The 23322-nt window shown below is 41.8% G+C and overlaps 1 protein-coding gene across 3 annotated transcripts; it reads left to right on the top strand.

The window, feature by feature from the left end:
• The first annotated feature begins 2445 nt into the window (after window positions 1-2445).
• S1PR1 (sphingosine-1-phosphate receptor 1) lies at window positions 2446-7352 on the top strand. 3 transcript variants are annotated; one of them, XM_029230161.1, is made up of 2 exons: window positions 2446-3057; window positions 4685-7352. In XM_029230161.1, the coding sequence occupies exon 2, from the start codon at window positions 4848-4850 to the stop codon at window positions 5994-5996; it is 1149 nt and encodes a 382-aa protein (XP_029085994.1). In that variant the 5' UTR covers window positions 2446-3057; window positions 4685-4847; the 3' UTR covers window positions 5997-7352. The 3 variants fall into 3 exon arrangements, with proteins under 3 accessions (XP_029085994.1, XP_029085996.1, XP_029085993.1); XM_029230163.1 differs by lacking the exon at window positions 2446-3057 and adding an exon at window positions 4317-4448 and having other exon boundaries at window positions 4685-6733; XM_029230160.1 differs by lacking the exon at window positions 2446-3057 and having other exon boundaries at window positions 4317-6733.
• Window positions 7353-23322: the final 15970 nt, after the last annotated feature.

The raw sequence follows: 23322 nt of genomic DNA, 5'->3' as shown, positions 1-23322 counted from the left end.
AGCAGAGCTGTGGGAAGGAGGTTAGGGTGGGTGAAGTTATTATTAAGCTGAAATTTATAAGTGGTGATACTCTTTTCTCCACGAAGTCGGAGGCTAGTTATTCTCCTATGAACAAATGAGTAAGGAGAGAGTTGGATCTTTACAGGTGACTAGGGGGAGGAGAGGGAGTTGGAAAGTGAATGGAGCCTTTAGGAAAGAGAGTGGAGTTGCCAGATTTAGTGAATAAAAATACAGCTCACTCAGTTAAATCTGAATTGCAGATTAAAACGACAATTTTTTCAGTATATGTCCCAAATATTGAATGGTATTTTATCTGGCAACCCTTAAAGAGAGACACTAAGGCATGCATAAAGAACAGCAAAGCTGCTTTGAAATCAGAAATTTGGAATGGATCAACCTCAATGTGATGGGCATCAGATGGTAACCTCAGCATGCCAGGAAGTAAGGGAGGAACATTGGACTTGCAGCAGAAAGGAAGCCGGGCTAACAGCTTTCTGAAGATGCAGTTCTTGGGGGGCTCTCATGAGAGTAATGGGAAGAGACACATGTGGGAACCAGAGACTTGAAACTGGCAGGGAAGCCATTGTGGCAAATCACTTTGCCTACTTTCTAATTTTGCCCGAGTGGTCATCTATATTTTATATCTCATAGCTGTGCACTAAGGATGAATATTGCTAAGTAGTCATCTGCAAAGTGTTTGAGCTCTTCTAAATGTTGAATCAATATTGAACGTTGTCCTCACCAACATTATTCACAAGAAAAGGACTGACTTCCCTCACACAAATCTTTGACATGGCTGAGGTTTATCGCGGTGGTTTAGAGCAGCAGTTAAGAATCTGCAGCTTGTCTATGGTCAAAGCCCACGCTAACCAAGTTGCTTAATATGTTTGGAACTCAGTTTCCTTGTTTGTAGAATTAGGATATTAACAGTACCTAACCTGCAGGGTCATGGTAAGGATTAAATGTGTTAATATGTGTAACACTTGCATAGTCAGGAAAGAAGTGGTTTTAAAGGACTTCATTTGTCAAACCGTCGTACACATACAGAGCACCTTAACTGTTTACTGAAGGCGTTTGACATGGCATCTGCAGTATTTGAGTTTTGGAACCTAGCTCAGCCACTCATTAGCTGGGACATCTAGTGGCTTAAACTGCCTGACATTTCCTTCATCAACAAAATGACCAACAATGTTTGCTTCTTAGAGTGGTAGTGTTAAATTAGATAATCTACCACGTCTGATATAGTCTGGGTGTGCAATTTACTTTAATTCCTTTCCCTTTAAAGAACTCATAAATTAGTGGATGAGGTGAAGTTTGCCAAGTTCACACATTTTGTTGTGCTGAGTAGACACAACACACCTTCCCTTTGAAGTGAAATACATTCTCAGATCCAATCAAAGTCTATTCTAGAGTATAGAGGACAGTTATCTTAGTTTCTATGTCGTTCGCACTTACTGCTGTTAAATTTGTGGGTGTGTGCTGGGTGCAACGCTGCTGATGAGAGCTTTCGGGCAACTGTGTATTAACTGTCATTTGATTTTTTTCCTTTGCAAAGTCGTAAGATCCCAGAAGACAGGAGTCTGTTGTTTATTCATTCAGCCTCCTTCTGAGTCATTCAGGTACAGGGTGTGTCTGTATTGTGTTAATTGAAACTGCACAACGGAGAAGTTTTGCGTTCACATCTGTCAGGATGGGAAGCCAGTGCGACCAGGAACTGGGTGGAAACCATCTTTGAAGCAGGCGGGCCGTCAGAAGTGCTCTCAGCTTATCATTTAGGCGGAGCTGACCAAGGCCGCCTCGCAGTCTCACGTTCTGAAGTAGCATCCAAGGGAAAGGAAAGAGTGGGCGAGTTGTGAGCATTGAGGCTTGGGGGCCTCTCAAGTAGAAAGGGAGAGAAGCGCGCTGGCCCCGAGCTGGGCAGCTGCAGGCCCCAGGCTGATCGGGCCCGGCAGCTCTTCCCCTTAGGAAATTCCTGAGCTGCCCAGCTGTTTAAATCTCTCGGGCCCCGGCAGCTGCCCACCTCCTCAAAGACCTCACCACTGGCCAGAATCTAGGACACAAGGCCTGATTTTGCGCCCAGTTGAGTGAGGGGAACCCCCGCCCAACACCTCGCCTGGAGCTGGCCCATTTCACTGCGCGCCCCGAGAAAGCCACTTTCTGCCCCTCAGACCGCAAGTTTCGAGGCAGCAGCGGGATGGGGGTGAGAGATGGAGGCGGGCAGAAGGGGAGGAACCTCCCGGGCCATTCTCCCTCCCAGGCTGCTCGCCTCCTCCATACCTCTGGCAGCCCCTTCCCAGCCTCTCCTCCCCCAGAACGCAGCCGGGACTCGCGGGGTCGCGGCGCCTGTTTCCCCTGCCTCCGCAGACTCGGCCGGGGCCGGAGAGGAGGGCGGAGCCCGGCCACAATCACCGGACTCCAATCCCCCAAGGGCTGCGGGGCTGGGGGACCACAGAGGTGCACTACACACGCCAGGCCGTCCTCTGTCCCTTAAGACTTTTCTGAAGAAAAGCTTCCAACAGCTCTTCACCTCCTCCCTTTTCTAAGGCGCGGGAGAACGGTCTCCACCGCCCAGGAGCGGCGGATTGCAGGGCGAGGGCCGAGATTTATACATTAAGAGTCCTGGGGGCACCAGGCTCCGCCCCTTTTCGGTTTTTTTTTTTTTTTTTTTCCTTTTTTTGGTTGCCTGTGGGGAAGGAGGGGTTCTTCTTGTGTGTGTGTTTCTGCCCCAGATCTTTCCTGGACAGTGAGTCTCAGCAGCACTGATCCTGAGGGCCCCAGCCGCGGGCGGAGGGCGTGTGGGGTTGAGGCACTCACTCCTCCCTGTCTCTTCCTAAAGAAGCCACTCAGCCTCAGCGGGGCGCTCGGCGACTTCAGCTGACCGGTCGGCCGGGCCGCGGCGAGCGCGCTGGCCATTGGAGTGCGCGGCTGCGGAGGGAGGGGACCCCGAGTCGAGTAAGTTGAGAACGCGGCGCGCTCAGTCGGGGGCAGCAGCAAGATGCCGAGCGCGCCGTGCAGACCCGGAGCTCCCCGAACGCAGCTTCGTCCAGCCTGAGCCAGGTAGGGAGTGCGCGCGGAGGAGCATCGCGGCGGAGGTCTTCAGAGGCAGAAACAAAATTTGTAAACCGGAATGAAGCAAAACGAACACTTTTAAAACATCTGTCTTTGGGTGCTGAAAACAAGCATCTCTGGGCTACTAAGGAGACCAACCGGATCGGATTGTTCTTGGCGCACTTGTGACTTAAAGTTTGGAAAAGGGTTAAGTTCCCATTGTAGAACCGTCTGGGGTTGGGAGATAGCGGAAGCTGTGGTGGGTCGGAGGAGAGGCGCTTATTCTGGGAAATCCTATAGACAAAGACCGGGGGAGGTGGGGTAAGGGCTTAAACTTGCACTGGCGAGCGAGCGGGGTGTGGAATTAGATGAGGGAAACGCGGAGCTACTGGGCGCGAGCTGCCTCTGCAGTCCTGGGAATTGCTGGAATTGCTGTCGCCTCGATGACTCCACTTTTATCGCATTTGCTACGTTACCTTGAAGCATTTCAACAACTCTCGGGTAGGCTTCTGATCACCAGTGCCACGTTTCATTCCCCCCACACTTTCTAGTTCTATGAGAGGAGGCAACGTGTTGGGGAAGAGCAGTGAATAAAACTGCCCGCGCTAGCTTAGCAATGCACCGACAGACTTCTGTTTGTGTGAGTTTCTGGAGAGTAATTTGGCATTTGGAATTTGGAATGCAGTGGCATGTATTTTTATCACTTGTAGTTTAACTTCTCTTTTTGTGTGCGTGTTTTGGCTATATCCACAGTAACTAAAAATACTCCTTTTGCAATCAACGAATGTACGGCGCTTCTGGGATTTATTGCAATATCTTATGAATGATTTTCACTGCGTACCCTTATATTTTCTTGCACTGGCTCGCAAGAAAAAAAAAGAAGAAGAAGAAGAAAGAAAAGGCTGTTGCTTCACGGAGGCGCTAAGCTTTCCTGTTTACCGCAAGGCCAGGGCGGGCTTGGCTGCCCACACCATGCTGCGCCTTCGGACCCTAAGCACACCTGCTCCTAGAGAGTTATTAATAGAGCCCAAAAAGTGACTGACGCTGTCAAATGGTTTTCGTGCAAACCTAATTTCTTGCATGGCAATTAGGAGGTGGTTTTAGCTGGGTGGTGGTGGAGGGCAGAGGTGTGCGTCTCCGCCCTCACATTGGCGGTTGAGGCTCTTCGAAGGAGCGACCAGAAGCTGGTGGTGAGCCCGCCGCCGAGCGGGTGAACGCTTCAGAGACTCTTTCGACTGCGGCTGGTGGGGTGGAAGCAGCGTTGGGCGGGGGTGGGGGTGGTTGAGGAGGCAAGAGTGGGGATAAATGGGGTTCACTTTTCCAGTTTTCCCATTTCCATTTAAGTGGATGTAACCATAGGGGGCGATTTTCGTCTTGTCGCGTCGGAATTTTCAGTTTGGGTACATTTTTGTTTTTTCTCCTTTTCTTTCTTCCCCTTCTTCCTTTTTTTTTTTTCTTTGCAAGAAATGAGAGTTTGATTTCTTTTTTGTTTTCTTTAATCCTTCTTCCTGCACTCTCCCCAAGTTTCTTTAAAACAAATGAACAACAAGAAAACTGGAGCAGTACCTTTCTTAGAATGAATGACGCCAGTGTGCTGTGGCTTTTTCCCTGACTCTCTCTTTGTGATTTGTTTAAGGCTGCGGTTTCTGAGGCCCTCTCCAGCCACGGAAAAGCTGCACAAAAAAGCCTGGATATCTCTCGCTCAACCACCCCCGCTGCCAGTGAAGGCTCTCTCCGCCTCGCCCTCTAGCGTTCATCTGGAGAAGTACCGCCCCGGGCTCCTGGGGACAGCGCGCATCATGGGGTCCACCAACATCCCTCTGGTCAAGGCCCTCCGCAGCTCTGTCTCCGACTATGTCAACTACGACATCATCGTCCGGCATTATAACTACACGGGAAAGCTGAATATCGGCGCGGACAAGGAAAACGGCATTAAACTGATCTCAGTGGTGTTCATTCTCATCTGCTGCTTTATCATCCTAGAGAACATCTTTGTTTTGCTGACCATTTGGAAAACCAAGAAGTTCCACCGACCCATGTACTATTTTATTGGCAACCTCGCCCTCTCAGACCTGTTGGCAGGAGTGGCCTACACAGCCAACCTGCTTTTGTCTGGGGCCACCACCTACAAGCTAACCCCCGCCCAGTGGTTTCTGCGGGAAGGGAGTATGTTTGTGGCCCTGTCTGCCTCCGTGTTCAGCCTCCTAGCCATTGCCATTGAGCGCTATATCACCATGCTGAAGATGAAACTCCACAATGGGAGCAACAGGTTCCGCTCCTTCCTGCTCATCAGTGCCTGCTGGGTTATCTCCCTCATCCTGGGGGGCCTGCCCATCATGGGCTGGAACTGCATCAGCACGCTGCCCAGCTGCTCCACAGTGCTGCCGCTCTACCACAAGCACTATATCCTCTTCTGCACCACGGTCTTCACTCTGCTCCTTCTCTCCATCGTCATCCTGTACTGCAGGATCTACTCCTTGGTCAGGACTCGGAGCCGCCGTCTGACTTTCCGCAAGAACATTTCGAAGGCCAGCCGCAGCTCTGAGAAGTCGCTGGCACTGCTCAAGACCGTGATTATCGTCCTGGGCGTCTTCATCGCCTGCTGGGCGCCACTCTTCATCCTGCTTCTGCTGGACGTGGGCTGCAAGGTGAAGACCTGTGACATCCTCTTCAGAACGGAGTACTTCCTGGTGTTGGCTGTGCTCAACTCTGGCACCAACCCCATCATTTACACTTTGTCCAACAAGGAGATGCGTCGGGCCTTCGTCCGGATCATGTCCTGCTGCAAGTGCCCCAGCGGAGACTCCGCCGGCAAATTCACACGACCCATCATCGCCGGCATGGAATTCAGCCGCAGTAAGTCAGACAACTCCTCCCACCCTCAGAAGGATGATGGGGATAACCCAGAGACCATTATGTCTTCTGGAAACGTCAACTCTTCTTCCTAAAAGTGAAAACTGCTGACCCATGGGGAGCTTGCATGGTTGCCCACCACCCCAGTGTTTGGAAAAAAACCCAACAACTCTGTGCCTCTGCTGCTGCCAGGCAGGAGCTGTCTCAAGCCAGAGGGAGGGAGGGGGAGCTTAAGAACAGCCTGGTGGTGCCTGGTGTTGGTGGGTAGACTTAGTTCCTGTGAACAATGCACTGGGAAGGGTGGAGATCAGGTCCTGGCCTGGAATCTATTTCCTCCCCTCGCTGGAGCTTTGATTTTGCACTGAGCCAAAGGTCTAGCATTGTCAAGCTCCTGAAGGGTTCATCTGGCCCCTCCTCAAAGACTAATGTCCCCGTGTGAAAGCGTCTCTGTTGGGAGCTTTGAGGAGATGTTTTCTTTCACTTTAGTTTCCAGCCCAAGTGAGTGTGTGCACTTCTGCTTCGCTAGGTATGCTCTGCATATCCTACCCTCCCTTCCCCTTCACACCCCTCCTCAGAATTCCTTTACTTTATATGTTAACTACCTGGCATTCAGAGTTGGGAGTGTGGCACGGTCCATTTCTTGATGATGTGTAGCAGGTAGGCTGTGTCCAGCAGGTAGACTGTGGTGGAGATGGTTTGGAAATGTAAAGCAATTTCACTTGCTGAAGCCAAAGTTTCCACGTAAGCTGGATGAGTGTTTTTGATTTTAGTTGCAGTCACTTTAAAAAAAAAAAAACCTTTGCAATGAAATGTATTACAGTATCATATCCATCATGGCTGAAAACTGCATAAGGAAGTCCAATTTATTTAAATGACATCAGCCAGGATCCTTAGTGTCATAGGAGAAACAAACAAGCAAAACAAGGTGAAAACTGACTGGGGGGTGACTTTGTAAACCAAGAAAGATTTCTTAACGAATTTGTCTAACAAATACAGCATCTGTCTTTGGCACTTTTGTTGATGTTTCTTTCAGAGTGTTGTGTGAATCATTTCAACCAACAGGATGGCTGTATTTTGTTGTGTTAAAAGTACTTTTTTAATAACTTTTGAATGTATTTGTTTCAACGTTTTATTGGATTTTCCTAACCTGTGTTAACACCATTGAATGTGTATTTCTTCAGAAAATACCATCCTCTTGTGCCCTTAAAGCATTACTTTAACTGATAGGGAACATAAGAAGTTTTTCAGTACATTAAATAGTTAATTGAAGATGTGTATAAATGTCACAAAGAATAAAAATATATTGGTGTCTGTTTAGTGTGGTTTCCAGTGCAATTAAACCGAGAAATGTCTTTTTTTTAAAAAAAATAGTATTTAATAGGTTTCTGACAATGTGGATCATTTTGCACATAGCTTTATCAACTTTTAAACATTAATAAACTGATTTTTTTTAAAGATTCCTTTGTGAAGAGCATTTTTAAAAAAATAATTATTAAGACATTCTATCTGACTATGTGCCTCTTCAGAATCAGTTAAAGGCAAATTTCTGTTATTCTTTAGAGGATTTTACCCTGATAAACTAGGGTGTGAAAAAAGAATGTGGTTTGTTTAGAAACCACTCTTTTTTTTTCAGGAAGAGAAACTTCAATAACTTAACATTGAAGAGTAGTAAAGAATGAGATGAAAACCACCAGCTTCTAAATACCACATTGACAAGTAAATGTAATTGTTTGAGTTTTAAATGACATTCAAGCCAAACTAAATTAAGTACAATAATTCTGTCTTAAAACGTGAGTTTTAAAAGAAATAATGTACAACAATGTGGTTGTAAATCAAAGTTAAATTATGACACTCAATGGTCAGTTCACACCCATCCCTAGAAGCTTACATTCTTGGCTTGCCATCAACATACTGGGGAAGTGGGGATATGGCTATGGGAGATTATATTAAATTATTTAATTCTTTCAGGACATTGTCTTGGCTTCTCCCAGTCTACCCGCTGAACAATATAAAACTGTACATTAGAGTAAAGTTACAAGTTGTAGAATGTTGGCTGAATAGCATACATCTTTTCTCTGAAAATTTTTGATTCACAGTATCTGAAAGCTTTAACATCCCTAGTCAATTTCTCCAACTATAAAATGGCAAGCCTCACAAAAGTTTTAATTCTCGTTTTGATATTAGCATCTTCATTGGGGATTACATAGAAGTACTTTGGTGTGTTTGCCTCTTCAGTGCTATTGTTAACTTTCAGAATTTGTGCTTTCAAGTGTCATTGAATATGCACAGGACACAGTTGGGACACGAAGATAAACCTCACCTAATAGAGTAGATGTCATTTCTGGGTAAAGTTAACTGTGGGAAACAGAAGCGTGTTCACTAAGGAAACCTTAGGTCACAACCTCCAGTTTCCTGAAGGAAATGCCAAAAATGCTCCGAAGACAAAAGACTGGAAACAAACTGGAATGTCTCTATCCATCTGTCTGCTGAGGCGGAAGGAATGAATTCATGTTACACTCACTTCCTAGACCTTTCATTACAGAATCAAGCATAATGGAAAAGCGTGTCCACTTTGTGTTTCTATGGAAGATAAAGTGGTTGTACTCTTGGACTTATCTTTATAAGCACAGCAGTGACTCACATGATGTGGGGAAGAATGAGGTGGGACAGTTGATCTTGGTGGGGACTGGGGAGCTCATCAGTGACAAGGGAGCACAGCCTCGCTTGCCTACCTGTGAGCATGTTATCCAATGATTAAATGTGTTTTCTTCCTGGAAATTCCAGACAGTGCATTTCATTCCAAGACAACTGGACAGTCGTGGACTGTGGTTTCCCTGGGTAGATGCGGGTCAGAGCCCTAGTTCTGGCCAAGAGCAATGGCTAAGATGAAGGAATCCTTGGCCGTATCCCAACATGAATATCTGGTTTTAATTCAGTATATTTTGAGAATTGAGGATGAAAAAAGAAAAAAAGCCCTCAGTACCTATATGTTTATACTAAAATAAACTCCCTAAAGTTTTAATTAAAAAAGATGTAGAATGCCACGGAGCAACTAAACCCGTGCACCACAACTACTGAGCCTGCGCTCTAGAGCCCACAAAGCACAACTACTGAGCCCGCAGGCCACAACTACTGAAGCCCTCGTGCCTAGAGCCTGTGCTCTGCAACAAGAGAAGCCACCGCAATGAGAAGCCCCTGCGCAGCAATGAAGACCCAATGCAGCCATAAATAAATTAATTAATTCATTCATTCATTCATTTAAAAAATTATAAAAACATGTAGAGATTTTTTTAAGAGGAGGAAAACAGAAAACCAGAGCAATACTTTATGGCTTATAAATATTCAGGAAAATTACAAAATGACACCAAATAATACTTTCTTCCCAACAACATTAAATGTGATTATAATTTTACAGAGTATTCAAATAAAAATCTTATATAAGACAATGCTTGTTCTTCCTTTGTAGTCTCTTAATAAGTAGAAAAATTAATTCTTTAAAAAAGTTGATTTAGTGATATTATAAATTCAAAACTGTACAGGAATAGGAGTTTTGCATTCATGCTAATCAGATACTTTATTTTATTTTAGTAATATCAGTAGTACCAGCACTACAGTTGTCATTTATGGCATCTTTAATTTTTTCCCAATGTAAAAATACATAAAGATTTTAATGGTTCTTGTTTTCATATTGGATTAATTTCTCCTCTGGACATGACCTATGTTAAATATATGTCTGGTCCAATACTCTTTATAGTACTTTTAACCTAGACTATAGTTTTTGCATGATTTTGACCATTCATACCTCCATTCAATATATCAATATATCACCTGTCAGGTTTTCTAGGCAACTACAAATGAACTATTTCTGGGAGCTATTACTCTGAAATAGCACCTTCAGAAAGATGATGGACCATGTTGGGAAAATCCTACAAAGTGAGGGCTTGAAGTTCAAGTAATTCTGAATATTAAAAATCTCTTTTTCAACTGAGACACAAGGGATAATACTTGAGTGACACATTAAAAAGAAATTCTACCTACAAAACCGTTAAAGATTTGATTCTGTAAATAGTCACTGGCTTAGAATTAATCTCTAATTAGGAACCATTATTTATCCACAGTATTTGCAATAATGAGTTTTTATAATCTCAGTATAATGTTCAGTTATTCTTTTTTTTTTTTTTTTTTAATGCTGGTTGCTCCATTCTCATCTGTAATGATGTTTCCTGCGGACACCTAACTAATTAGATCAAATTAGATTGATCTCATTTGTTTTCTAACAAATTAGATCAAACTAGATTTGTCTATGCTTTCTCAAAATTTGTTTTAAAGCTCTTGAGGGAGGAATCACAAATAACCAAAAGAAACATTTATAGGAACTATTATTCTTTCCCTGTGGACACAAGTTCTTGATGATGAGAAATCATAATAAATTGCATAATTTCCTCCAACTTTCCTTCCTGCTTTTTTGATGTGTGCTTGGTCACAAGGAAAGGAACTCAAAATACATTTCTGTATACACCATTGCCTTCACTGTCATTCTAACTGAAACTACAGACTACCCAAGCAAGCAAGGCTTTCTTGAATAGGTGAAAGTCTTTAGATTGTCTACAGAGAAAAATAATTTTTAACCAGTGGTCAAAAGAGCTAGGAAAGATAAGAGGAAGATAACACTGAGAGAGGGTTAGGGTTAGACCTGCATTTAATTCAGTCTTTTCACAATCCTTGACAAGAGCCAGGACCTAGAGCAAATTTGGTTCATGTTGAAGATATCTCCCCTAATACCTCCTATCTCTTACTCCTGCTTTCTGCTCAGATTCTTCAGACTCTCAAGAAGTTTTTCTCATGCTCTCTTTGAGGACTGAAGGCTTAAAAATCAGCTTTGGATCTGGATATAGTCATTAGCAAAAGCCAAGTATAAGCTGCAGATTTGAAAGAACAGGAATCGCTACATTTGTTTTATTGAAGCACCAGCATGTGCCCATCCAGCTTCTGTGTTAATTAATAATGGATAAACACACTGTGGTAAATTCACAGAATGGAATGTTATTCAGCAATTAAAAAAGGAACTGCTACTGTTACTTGCAACAATCAGCGTAAATCTCAAAACCATTACGTTGAGCAAAAGAAGCCAGCCACAAAGAGAACATACTGCGTGATTCCATTTATGTGAAATTTAAGCATAGACAAAACTAATCTATGGAGGTAGAAGTCATCAAAATAGTGGTTGCTTGGGGGAGGAGAATAAACTGAAAAGGAACATGAAGGAGCTTTCTAGGCTGTTAACAATGTTCTCTATCTTAATTTTTTAAGGTGTTTGTTACTCGATGTATGCATTTGTCTAAACTTATCCAACCATATTCTTAAGACCTGTGAAAATTAAAAAAAAAAATTCAATATGGTAAACTTCTACTTCTGAGTATGAGGGCTATATGGGACTTTGTGAAATTACAGAAAAAGTTTTCAGAGTTCGGTAGAATGTGGCAAAAGCCCCAGAGTGTTCCATAGAAGGGACACATGCTCTTGTAGTATTCTCCTAAGCCCCAGAACCAAAACATTAAAATGCTAAGTAACTGTGACCTGATGATATATCTTTGCTTCTATAGAATGAAAATTTGGCCTAGTATTGGTATTTGTAATCTCTGAAGAATCTCTGTGTCTTGAAAGAGTCTAGCGTTATAATTGAAATTCTCACAATGAAAGTTTCTTAACAGATTTCAGTCTTAGGTGTATATGGTGCATTGTAAATCACCTAATGAAGAATGGACTTTTACACACTGGCAAGGATACTGAAACATATTAGTATTGGTGACACAAACTGGAGTGTGCCAAACCACCTGACCAAACAGATAAAAGGTATTCAGTCGCGTGATTACACTTGTCTAGTGTAAGATCTGCATTGTTAGGAGTAGTAGGCAGAGACCCAAAAGAATGGATGATAAGCTCATGCTCGCTCTCTGTCGCTCGCTTGCGCACTCTCTCTCTCATACATTCTTTTTTTAATATTCTTTTCCATTATGGTTTATCTCAGGATATTGAATATGGTTCCCTGTGCTATACAATAGGACCTAGTTGTTTATCCATTAAGCTCATGCTTTTGAGGGCTTTATGAGCTTGTTGCAGCTAGATAGCTTGTTGGCCTGTGCTCAGCCCTGTTTAAGGATTCCTTCCTTCAGCCAGCTCTGGGAGTGGCCAGGCAGAGGTGAAGTGCTTCAGGTGCTGCGGTGGTCTTGGGACAGGCTGATTTGATACAAGGAGGAATGGGAACAGGAAAGAAGGGACATTGCTTCCAGTGTTGACCGGGATGGGGAAAGGTAGATAGTTGCTTACCTACTTCCCTAGAGCTCTAATCCTATTATTGCTCCAGGGCAGAAAGAACAACCCCAGAGGAAGCACTGATTTAGCTCGTGCTTCCTTCTCCCACCCCTCCTAATGGGTGCACCCACCCATGCACCCATCCCTTCAACAAGAATGCTTGCCCTCGGCTGTGTGCCATGGATACCACACGAACGATAAACAAGGTCCCTGCCTTCATAGAGCTTATAGGATCCATTCCACCAGCTCTAGTGCTTCAATGGCTCCTTCTGTTTGGGGCCCAGGAAGCCTGATACAGCAAGAAACAGTTCTTCTTTCCAAGAGTTTGTCCAATGTTGTACACTTCCCGGAATATATTCGCTTCTCAAGCAGTGTAAAATAATTTCATTTAATAAATATGATCCACGTTGGCAGCTTTTAATCTTTGGCTTTTATTTAACCAATATCTCTAAATAACTTAAAGTTAAATAATGGTGAATTAACTTTTAGATTAAGAATGAAGTCCTTTATGGTATTGGACTCTGTGGTAAATATCAGAATTGGTATTCAATTTTTTTCTTCCAGTTTTACTGAGATATAATAGACATACAGCACTGTATAAATTTAAGGTGTACAACATAATGATTTGACTCACATACATCATGAAATTATTACCACAATAAGTTTAGTGACCATCCATCATCTCGTATAGATACAAAATTAAAGTAACAGGAAAAAAATGTCCTTGTGATGAGAACTCTCAAGGACTCACTCCCTTCACAACTTTCATATGTAACATACAGCAGAGTTCATTATACCTATTATGTTGTAACTTACATCCCTTGCATTTGGTTTTTCAAGTTGTCCTAGGCCGCGTGTGAAATCAAAGCATTCAACTTTTTAGTTTGTATCCCACTTCACTTTGTGCTTTTCTCTCAAGAGCACTGCTGTGAACTCTGTTGGGTGGAGCCACTTGGGTGAAATAGGCAAATGAAGCCTGCATTTGAATAAGTCTTAGGTGGTGTCCTAATTTAACCTGGGTGCAAAAGAAAGGAGACAAAAATGCGCAACTGAAGAAGAAACATGACACACATCCTTCATTATTAACATCATGAACAAACTCATCTAAAGGTGAGCAATCACAAATCCTCTAGAGGACCAGAGAAAGAAGCCTAGGTAGGTCTTTTGTGTGTTGTATGTTTCAGTGACTTCTGATGCCAGGGAGTGGAGCTAGATCCCAAGCAGCCCAAGGACTCTGCATTGTAGTCTTACATAAAAATCCCACTGAACCTGCCAATAGCTCAGATGCCCACCCACCATGACCAGATCCACCCCTCAAAGGTCTGCTGGTGGGACAGCTGGGTGGTTTCATTCTCTGGTACAAAGGAAAGCATACTTCTTTCTAATTTCAGGGTTTCTTTTATGCCTGTCCAGACACTTCAGGAAAAACAAATTTAAGTCACTAGAAAGTTATATTCTAAAATAAGAGAAGACTTGTGCTAAATCACTTCGAAAGGCATTAGCTATCATATGCCTGGAGAGTCTTCACTCACCAAGCTTCTGCAGAATTTTGCGGCACCAGAAATAGTGGTTAGGTCTCACATGCTTTTCTGCTTCAGCTAGCTTCAGTGGCCACCTGCAGAAATAGTTCTTGGTTTCTCTTCCTTGTCTAGATGCTGGTCAGGGCAGCATTTAGAAAAACATAGATTTTCATATTCCCATTCACACGTGCAAAGTGAATTAGGGTATTAAAGAATTACCTACATTATTCAATATATAAAAGCCTTTGCCTCATTTATCTAAATATTTTATGTCAATACTTTCCCCAGCTGAATTATTATACTATCATAAGCACCATAGTAGGAGTTGCAAAATTACAAGAAATTTAGAAGACATACCCACAAGGACCTCCTAATTTAAAGGGGAAAAATGACCCCTATAACAACACAGTTTTATATACATTACCTCATTTTATATATTCATTGTATTAGTTTTTCTTTTAAAAATTATGCTTATAGAGAGCTTTTTTTTTTTCCATAATCAGTTATTTTTGAATTGTGGCCCTATGTAGCAAAAGTTGAAATGGATTGAAGTAATTTAAACATCTGTGAGTGATTTGCGTCAAATAGATTTCCATCCTCTGCTCACTTTCTAGAACATTCAATACAAGCAGTTTAGTTACTGAACTTGTTAAAGTAAAGAGCTATCTGGATGACACTATCTTTCCCTTAAAGAGGTACTCTTGGAACAGGGGCTGTGCTAAAGTATATGTGGCCTACAAGATAAGGAGACTTGGATTTCTGGGGTTGTTTATTTGGTATCTTTCTCTACTCATCTGGGCTTTCTATTAGATTTGTAAAAAGGCCATTGCTATTCTCACAAATTCTAGGCTAAATACTAATCAAGGCACTAGAGTACAAATTTGAAGTGCGTGTTAATACTGAACACACTTAGCAGCTAATAGCTAGCAGTGTGGGATCTTGGATGCCTAAATACACATCAGATTTCCACTAGAGGGAAAAAAATTTGTTCAATCTTTTGTCTTTTCAAAAAAGGAGTGAATTAACTAATTCATCCCTAAAATAAAAATTTAGAATAAATTTTTTAATTCAACACAATGTTCCAGCGTTGGAAACCTAAAGAATTTTAAAATTAAGGAAAGGACAATTACTTTCCTTTGTGTTTTAAAATAGATTTTCTTGATTTATAGAAAGGTGGCTTTTTGGAAGTGCTATATAATTTTATCAGAGTCTTAAAGAAACAGTTATTTATACATAATTTTTGCCTAATGGATAGAATAAGCCTATAGAGAATTTGGAGGAATTAAATAAACACTAGAAAAAAAAAAAAAGCTCACAAGAGATGAGTTTCACTGAAAAACCACAAAATGATTGAATGTTGATTCCTTCCCTGGTGAGGACAGTTTTCAGGCCACCAAAACTGCCTTGCGTCATGTCAGGGTTGAGTCTGGCACCGCATGTGATATTATTAGGTGGTTTGCAGAATTTTGATTCATACGGAATTGTGTGCCTGTGTTACCACAGTAAGTTTACTTTAGAGTTTGCATATCATTATCAATTAAGAATGCACTGGTAACTGGCAGGAAACGTCCATTTGGAGCGAAGTAATCGGAACATTTTCTCTTTGTTGAAAGCACTTTAACTTCCTCCCTACTTCCATTTAAATCTATCTGAAGGAAAAAGAGCAATTTGTATTCCATACAAAAGAAGTCTTAGACATCAGGGGTTACTATAGTTTCTTTGCATTATAAACTCTCTACATTCTTTATATGTCACTCCATGAACTTTTCTGTAATTTAGAGGAAATCCACAGCACTAACTCTTACTTTAGAGGCTGTAACCCACTGCCTAAAGCAAATAAAAGGTAGCAGCGTCATTTCCCTTGCTGAATTCTTTTTTCAGTCAACTTAAGGAGGGGTATAAATTGAGGGCGTAACTTTGTTTCCTGTATTTTTGAACCGGCAGGGTATCCCTAGGATGGGTGGCTGCCTACTTGAATAATCTCTTCGATGAATACTATTCACATCTCATGGCTCTCACTAGGAAGCACTAGCAGCCCAGCACAGGGTTCTGCTTTCACTTAACTTGTAAGAGAATGAAGAGGCCTTGCCAAGGTTCAGAAAAGGATAACAAAGCATAAGCTCTTTAATGGGATGTAATAACATAAAAGTCTAAGTGCACCGAAGCCCTTTCCCACAAGCAAGACCTGATTGCGGGGCTGGCATTCAGGCTGATGACGACCATTACACATGGGGAAACAGCACTACGGAGAAACAAAAGTAATTCCACTGAAATGAGCCAAGTATGGGCTTTGGGAAAAATAAGGATCTGTCTGTTAAGCTTTGCTAAGATCAGGATCTCTGTGATTTATAGTATTTTCCATGGAACTGAGTTTATTTTTCTGGAAGAAAATTGTAGGATCTAGAAAACATTTAGTTTAGTGAAGCCCTGTTTGAATTCTTTAAGCGAGCTGAAATACTCTTTTATATGGTGAAATGCTTCCATATATTTGTTGGCTAATTAACATGATATCTTATAAAATGACATTTTATATACCATACATGGCAGAGCAGAGCGGTCGAAACGCAATAATAATGCTAAAACAGTACTTCTGGCCTGGCCATCATTCCTTGTCAGTGTTGTAAGGACTTCCAGGCCTGCTTGTCAGCTCTGAGCTAGCCAGCCTCCTTCCATCATTTGGCTTTCAGGGGTCCCTAGCACAGGGGTCTTGTTAGATCAGCTTTATGATTAGATGCCAGAGTAGCCACTTAGATCCAGATGTGGTTGCCTTCCAGCAGTTGAGGGGCCTTCAGAAGGTTTCCTATTCTATTTAGATCTTCGAGTCAGTGGTTGCCTTCAAATGCCTCTGGGAACCAGGCAGAGAACTTATTGGAGTGAAGTGAGTCAGGTAGGATTGTGACAAACTTGAGAGGAAAGTCCAACTCAGTGGAGAAGTCCTTACCTCCTCCAGTCCTTTGCTGCCAGCTGAGAATGGGAGCCCAGTGTTTTGAGGTGTTCCAAAGGAAGCTGGAAATATGGATTTTGATGTGTAATCTCCTGATTTTTAAATGTTAGTAACTGATTCAATTTCAGAATAATCTTATATAGGCCAAATGTCAAATGATAGTAGCTACAGGTGACCTCAGGGCTCCTATTTGTCACTTGATTTAAATAGGAATAACTGAGCTGCTCAGTCTAGGTTCAGTATTAGTGTTAAATCAGTCCCACGTTGAAGCAGTCTTCCTCCGTTGGCTTGGGGTGTGACAGCCCATGGTGGATTTGGGAAACAGGTTAGATTGGGTTCTGGGACTTAGGGTCAGAAAAGCTTCTTGGTTGGTGTGTCTGATCATTGGAGGCTACCACATATCTGAATGGGATGTCCTAGCTCCTGGATTTCCACTGCATGGTGATAATGGATATCAAACCACTAGTGTCTCAAACTTTCCAAAATGTGCCATCTCATATAATGCAGTAGCATAATGAAAACATCAGCCATGCATATTGGATGCTGCAGTACTTTCTAAATGTTGGTTCCCTTCATCACCCTCCTTTCTAAAATTACTTTAAAAATTAAAAGCTTTAAAAAGTGTATGAGCAAGTCTGACTTTTCCACTAGCTATACACAACAATCCTATGAACTGTGTATCACTACCTATTCCCTCAGGATGAAGAATCTTAAACTAGTGAGGTTAATCAACCTCCCCCAAGAAGCTGAGCTATGCTTTTCCATTACACAGAGAAGCCAAGAAAACTTCCTCAGGCTTCCCAGACTCATAATCACAGATCCATTGAGTTGGAAGCGACCTTAGAGAGTCACATGTCCAACTGTCTCATTGTGACTTGCTCCTGATTCCTGATCATTTCTCTTTTCCATATGCTATTTGGAAATCATAGTCTTATTAGCAAGACCCATGATTGAAAGTGAAATATTTGTGTTGCTGGTTGTATTTCCAGTTGTATGCATCCAGCTTTATTTCTTTTAGATTCAGCTAGGTTTTCTTTAGACCCTTAGGCTATTGACCCTTGCTAATTTTTATAACTGGGATAAATGGAGTGCAAGTCTTTGAAATGACAATGATTTTGCTTCTGCAGCAGTGTGAATGCCTGTTAAATTTAGAGGGAATCTCAGATCAAAGCAGAAGGGTGTGGCAAATGTTAATGTAGATGGTAGCGTTCGACCAAACAACCCACCAGAGGGTAAAACGCCATGCTGTAATTTAAAAAATGGTGGAGCGTTTTGTGGTTTGTAATGTCACTGGAAACCCAAGAAAGGCCTTATTTTATGCAATTTGGCCTATTTTGTTGTTTATTTTGATTACAAAAAGGTCAAGAGTTATTTTGACATTTAAAAATGCTTGTTTCAGTTAAAGTTCGGACTTCTGTTATGATTTCCCTTTTTTCTTTCTTTTTCTTTTTCTAGGATTGCATTTTGGTTTCCCACACAGCCTTTTCAACTTTCCTGTGTTTCCTTTCTCTCCAGATAACTATGAACATTTTAATTTCGACACAGTATCTGCCACAAAATCAGTTACTTTCGTAGCAGAAGGATCATTTTTGCAGCAGGGATCAGTTTTGCAGGGGTCATGGCATCTGGTCATGGCAGAAAACACCAGGATCTTCCTTGTGATATAAAATGGAAGGTGGAAATATCATTGGAATTTCTTCCATATGAAGAGATTTCCTTCCACAGGAGGAAATACATTGAGAAGTCACAGTCGTCCATTTGGCCTGTGCATGAATTCTGTCCACATCACACACTTCTCAGGTGTGTGACCCTGGAGAAGTTATTCAACCTGTCTGAACGCCTTTATCTATCAAATAATGATGATAATTACAACTTTAAAAGTCTGTTGTGAAAATTAAATAAGATCATGTTTACAATGTCGGGCACAAGATTGGTACTCAATTCACTTCTATTTCTTCATTCATTTAACATGTTTATGGAGCACTTATTATGGTCCAGGCACTGCCAACACAGCTGAGAAAAAATAGACAAAATCTTTGCCCACAGACCGCATTCCCTTTCCTCCCTCCGTCCTTTTCAGTCACTTGATCCTCCCCATGAAAGCCAGACCACTTAGGATGAATAGCCCTGTTTCTTTTTCAAAGAATTCATTCCTTTGAAAGTCCTACCAGTCAACAAGTACATTTTGTGCTGAGATTGCCTTTTTACTTGAAACCAAAGAAAGAACGTGTGATGGAATTGCAAAGTTCAACTTTATTTAATCTATGCTATTTTGGCTTCCTTCCCAAGCTCTTACCTCCTGGTCAGAGGGAGGAATAAAATTGACTAAATACCTGGTTAAAATGTAGTTCCATTCACCTAGAGATGATCATGCTAAGTGAAGTAAGTCAGAGAAAGACAAATATCATAGGATATCACATACATGTGGAATCTAAAATAATGATACAAATGAACTTATTTACAAAACAGGAATAGACTCACAGACATAAAAAACAAACGTAAGGTTACCAAAGAAGAAAGCAGGGGGTGTGTGTGGGGGGGAGCGGGGGATAAATTAGGAGGTTGGGATTAACATATACACACGACTATATATAAAACAGATAAACAACAAGGACCTCCTGAGTAGCACAGGGACCTATACTCAATATCTCGTAATAACCTATAATGGAAAAGAATCTGAAAAAGAATATATATATGTACTGTATGTATATGTATATATATATATGTATGTATGTCTATGTGTGACTGAATCACTTTGCTATACACTTGAAACTAACACAACATTGTAAGTCAACTACACTGCAATAAAAATTTTTCAAAAAATATAGTCCCATTCAATATTGGATACTATTCTGCTCCCCTTGGCTAAAAATCCTCAGGCTCACAGGCCACCTCTTCCTCCCCAGCTTGTCTGGAGCAGGGAGAAGGGCTGAGGCTTATGCAGCCTTGGGTGGTGGGAAGAGACAGTGTCTTCAGGCACAGCGGCCTACCCCTCCCTGGCCCTCCAGGCTGTTGTCCCGTCCACCTGGTGCTGCTGGCCCTGTGGGTGTTTGTGGCCAACTTGGGTTGGTGTGACCTGTGGTTGATCTCCCACCCAGTCAAAGTCTGTAGTGGGCTCTGGTTGACCTGCTCTCATTTCAGTTTCCCCTGCTGCCCTTTGAAGTCTGGCTGGCTTTTGTCTGCCTCTGAGGAGCAGAGGGGCTTGAGGTGTCTGGGTTCTCTCTATCTACATCATTCTGTCTGGCCATACTGCATGGACTGGAGCGGGCTGGGTCCCTGGGCTTGTCTGGGGGTGTGCCACATGCAGGGCTACCTCATTTCAGAGTCCATGGGGGTCTCTTGCTCTGCCTTTGGAAGTAACTAACCTTGCTTTCTTAGTGCACGTTTCCCGGCCTGGGCCAAACTCGGAAGAGCTGGGTAAGGGGAGATTAGGACCACCTTCGCTATTTCTCTCTCTGTCTCTCTCCCCTTCTCTTTCTAATTCCCACAATTCCCCACATTAACAAAGACGAGATCTTTCCAGTGTATCTTCTTTCCTGACTTCATTCACCTGGCTAAATCTTAGTGACAAACAGGTTACTTTTTTTTCTTTTTTTTAACTTTATTGTGGTAGATCTCTATGATCTGAAGCCTCCATGTATGGTGGTTAAACTACTCAGGCCTCACAAAGGAGTAGAGAGAATTCCTTTTTAAGAGGCTTGCAAAACCCTATTTTTTGAATGACAGAAGCAAAACATTACTCTTTGTTTTGTTCTCTTTCTATAATAAATTCTAACCTTCCTTCCGGGCACATCACTACCTCAGAGAGACCAGTGCAAAGATTTCTACTCAGGACAACAAAAAAGAGAAAAGCACTTCAAACATGTAAGAATTTACTTCTGTTACAGAATGATGGCTCTTGCCATCAAGGAACTCACTGTTTATTTAGCTTTGTGGTCCAGGTGACTGGCCTGCACCCAGATGTTGGTGGTCCTGGGAAGGTGGCTTACTGTCCATTGATTCGGAGTCGGTGGCAGATTACATGATTTCACGTCACACTTCTCCTCCACCCAGTGGAGTCTCCCTTCTTCTTGCTCTTCAGTACCCTCTTCTTGTTTTCAGTTTTCTCTCCTTGATTGCACACTTGTGCTTTGCTCCTACACTGAACTCAATCCAGGAATGTGGGTGCACAGAAAGTCACACCGCTTCTCTTGTCCGTACGTCCGCACTGACAGCCCCTTTGCTCCAGCTCTTCTTCCAGATCTTTCTCTCTTGTCCTTCTATATATGTGAACATTGATTTCTTAATGTGCTGATAATCATTGCTATACTTTATCGAGTACATTTTACGTAGTAGAGATGAGAAAGGTCCTTTTATTTGGCTGTCTCATTTAATCCTGAGAACGCCCATTGTGTGCAGGAGGAAAGAGAGGCTCAGAGAAGTTAAAACATTTTTGCCCAACACTACTGAACCATCCTTTCCCTAGTTCTCCATTTTATCCAAAACTACCTTCCAGGAAGATTTCAAATAACCCCTGCATTTTGAAAGCTTCGTCAATTTTGGCAGATTTGCTTTCTCTGTTCTTATAGAGATGTGTTTATATCTCTTTTATAGCACATATTACAGTCTGCCTTGTATGATAGTTAATTATATGAATTTCTCCTCTACTGTATTATAAATCTTTGAAGGCAAGGATTAGCTTTTACTGATACATTCCTTGCTCCCAGAACCTAATAATACAGTAGCATCGAACATAATGGACACTTTAAAAAATGTCAAATATCTTGCAGTTTGTTGAAAAAGTATTTAATAAGTTATTCATTCATTTGTTAAAAATTATTTAGTCTACTGTGTCAATTACTATTAAACAAATGACAAATAAATGATAAATAAAATTAGAAATTATCTCTGTCCTTGAAGAGACTTCACTTATTGGGTAAGGCAGAGTATCAAATAATCAACTGAATAATTTGAAATTTTAATAAGTAAGAAAAAAGACTACAGAACCAATAATTAGCAGAGCTAGGACCTGAACCCAGATTTCAATGGCCTCAAAGCCCATTCCACTAAGGCACACTGCTCTGAAAAAATATTTAGATTTTTGGGTGAAGATTTTATATAAACTGAATTATCCTACACTAACTCTGAATATGGAACTTTAAAATTATCTTATAGGGCTTCCCTGGTGGCACAGTTGTTGAAAATCTGCCTGCCAATGCAGGGGACACGGGTTCGAGCCCTGGTCTGGGAGGATCCCACATGCCGCGGAGCAACTAGGCCCGTGAGCCACAATTACTGAGCCTGCACGTCTGGAGCCTGTGTTCTGCAACAAGAGACGCCGCAATAGTGAGAGGCCCGCACACCGCGATGAAGAGTGGCCCCCACTTGCCGCAACTAGAGAAAGCCCTCGCACAGAAACGAAGACCCAACACAGCCATAAATTAATTAATTTAATTAAAAAAAATTATCTTATAATAACTATCTAAAAATCATTATAGCTGGTCCTCCATATCCATGGGATCTGCATCCAACCCACATTCAGTCAACCACAGATGGAAAATATTTGAAAAAAAAATTCCAGAAAGTTCCAAAAACCAAAACTTGAATTTGCTACACACCGGTGACTATTTATTTACAAAGCATTTACCTTGTATGTACAACTACATAGCATTTACATTGCATTTGGTACTATAAGTTATCCAGAGATGATTTAAAGTATGCTGGAGGATGTGGATTGGTTATATGCAAATACTACACCATTTTCTATAAGGGACCTGAGCATCGGTAGATTTTGGCATCTGTGGATTTGGGGCCTGGAACCAATCCCCCGTGGATACCGAGGGGCAACTGTACTTTGAAGGGAAGAATGGGGAACTCCTTTTCAGAGATGATTAATCCTTGATGCAATTCTGTTAGAAGTGCTGACTAACGGTCTGATGACTGCTTATTTTGATCTTGGTGTTGGTAAAGAGGGCAGTACAAGTCAGGAAATGAAAAGAAACACAGATTTCGGACGCTCAAAATTGCTAACAGCGGAGGTCTTCCTATTATTTTGGTTCCAGCTTTTTTTTTTCCTGGGCTAATTTAACCACTTTCTCTTCCATTCTTCCGTTTTGTCCTTGAAGGCCAAATTGTTTTTCCCTTTTCTGTTTAGGTTATTATTAATTTTAAAAATCATATTTAATTTCCCATTTTTTAGCATCTTTTACCACCCACTCTTATCTTCTTCCCTTTCTTTATATTTTCCTTCTTATTCTCTTGTTTTACTTCTTGTATCCTCGCTCACATGCTCTGCCCCATTGTTACTGAAAATCAAATATACTGGAATCCTAATCTCTAAAATCCTGGCCATCACAGGTAAGGCCCTTTGAAGTTTGCTTTCAGCCTCTGTTCATGGATGGTCAACTCACTCACCAATTACAACTGTGCTATTGCAGCATTTGGAGGTGGCGTGTGGAGCCCTGCCTGTATACTTTTTTATTCTGTGAGGTTTTGCTAAAAATAATGGGTGGCTAGATAAAAAAAAAAAAAAACCTGATTGGGCATTCACTCTAGAAAAAAGTGAGTGGGTGTGTGTATGAGTGTGTCTTTGGGAATGAGAAGGAAGATTAATTCTACCTAAAAATGTATAGCTATTTGCTATGAGTTACTTCTCAGCATCCTCTT

Source organism: Monodon monoceros, unplaced genomic scaffold, assembly GCF_005190385.1.
Source record: "Monodon monoceros isolate NGI ecotype Baffin Bay Population unplaced genomic scaffold, NGI_Narwhal_1 Super_Scaffold_18, whole genome shotgun sequence".
Lineage (NCBI taxonomy): Eukaryota > Metazoa > Chordata > Mammalia > Artiodactyla > Monodontidae > Monodon > Monodon monoceros.
This window is presented reverse-complemented; position numbering and strand designations above follow the sequence as displayed.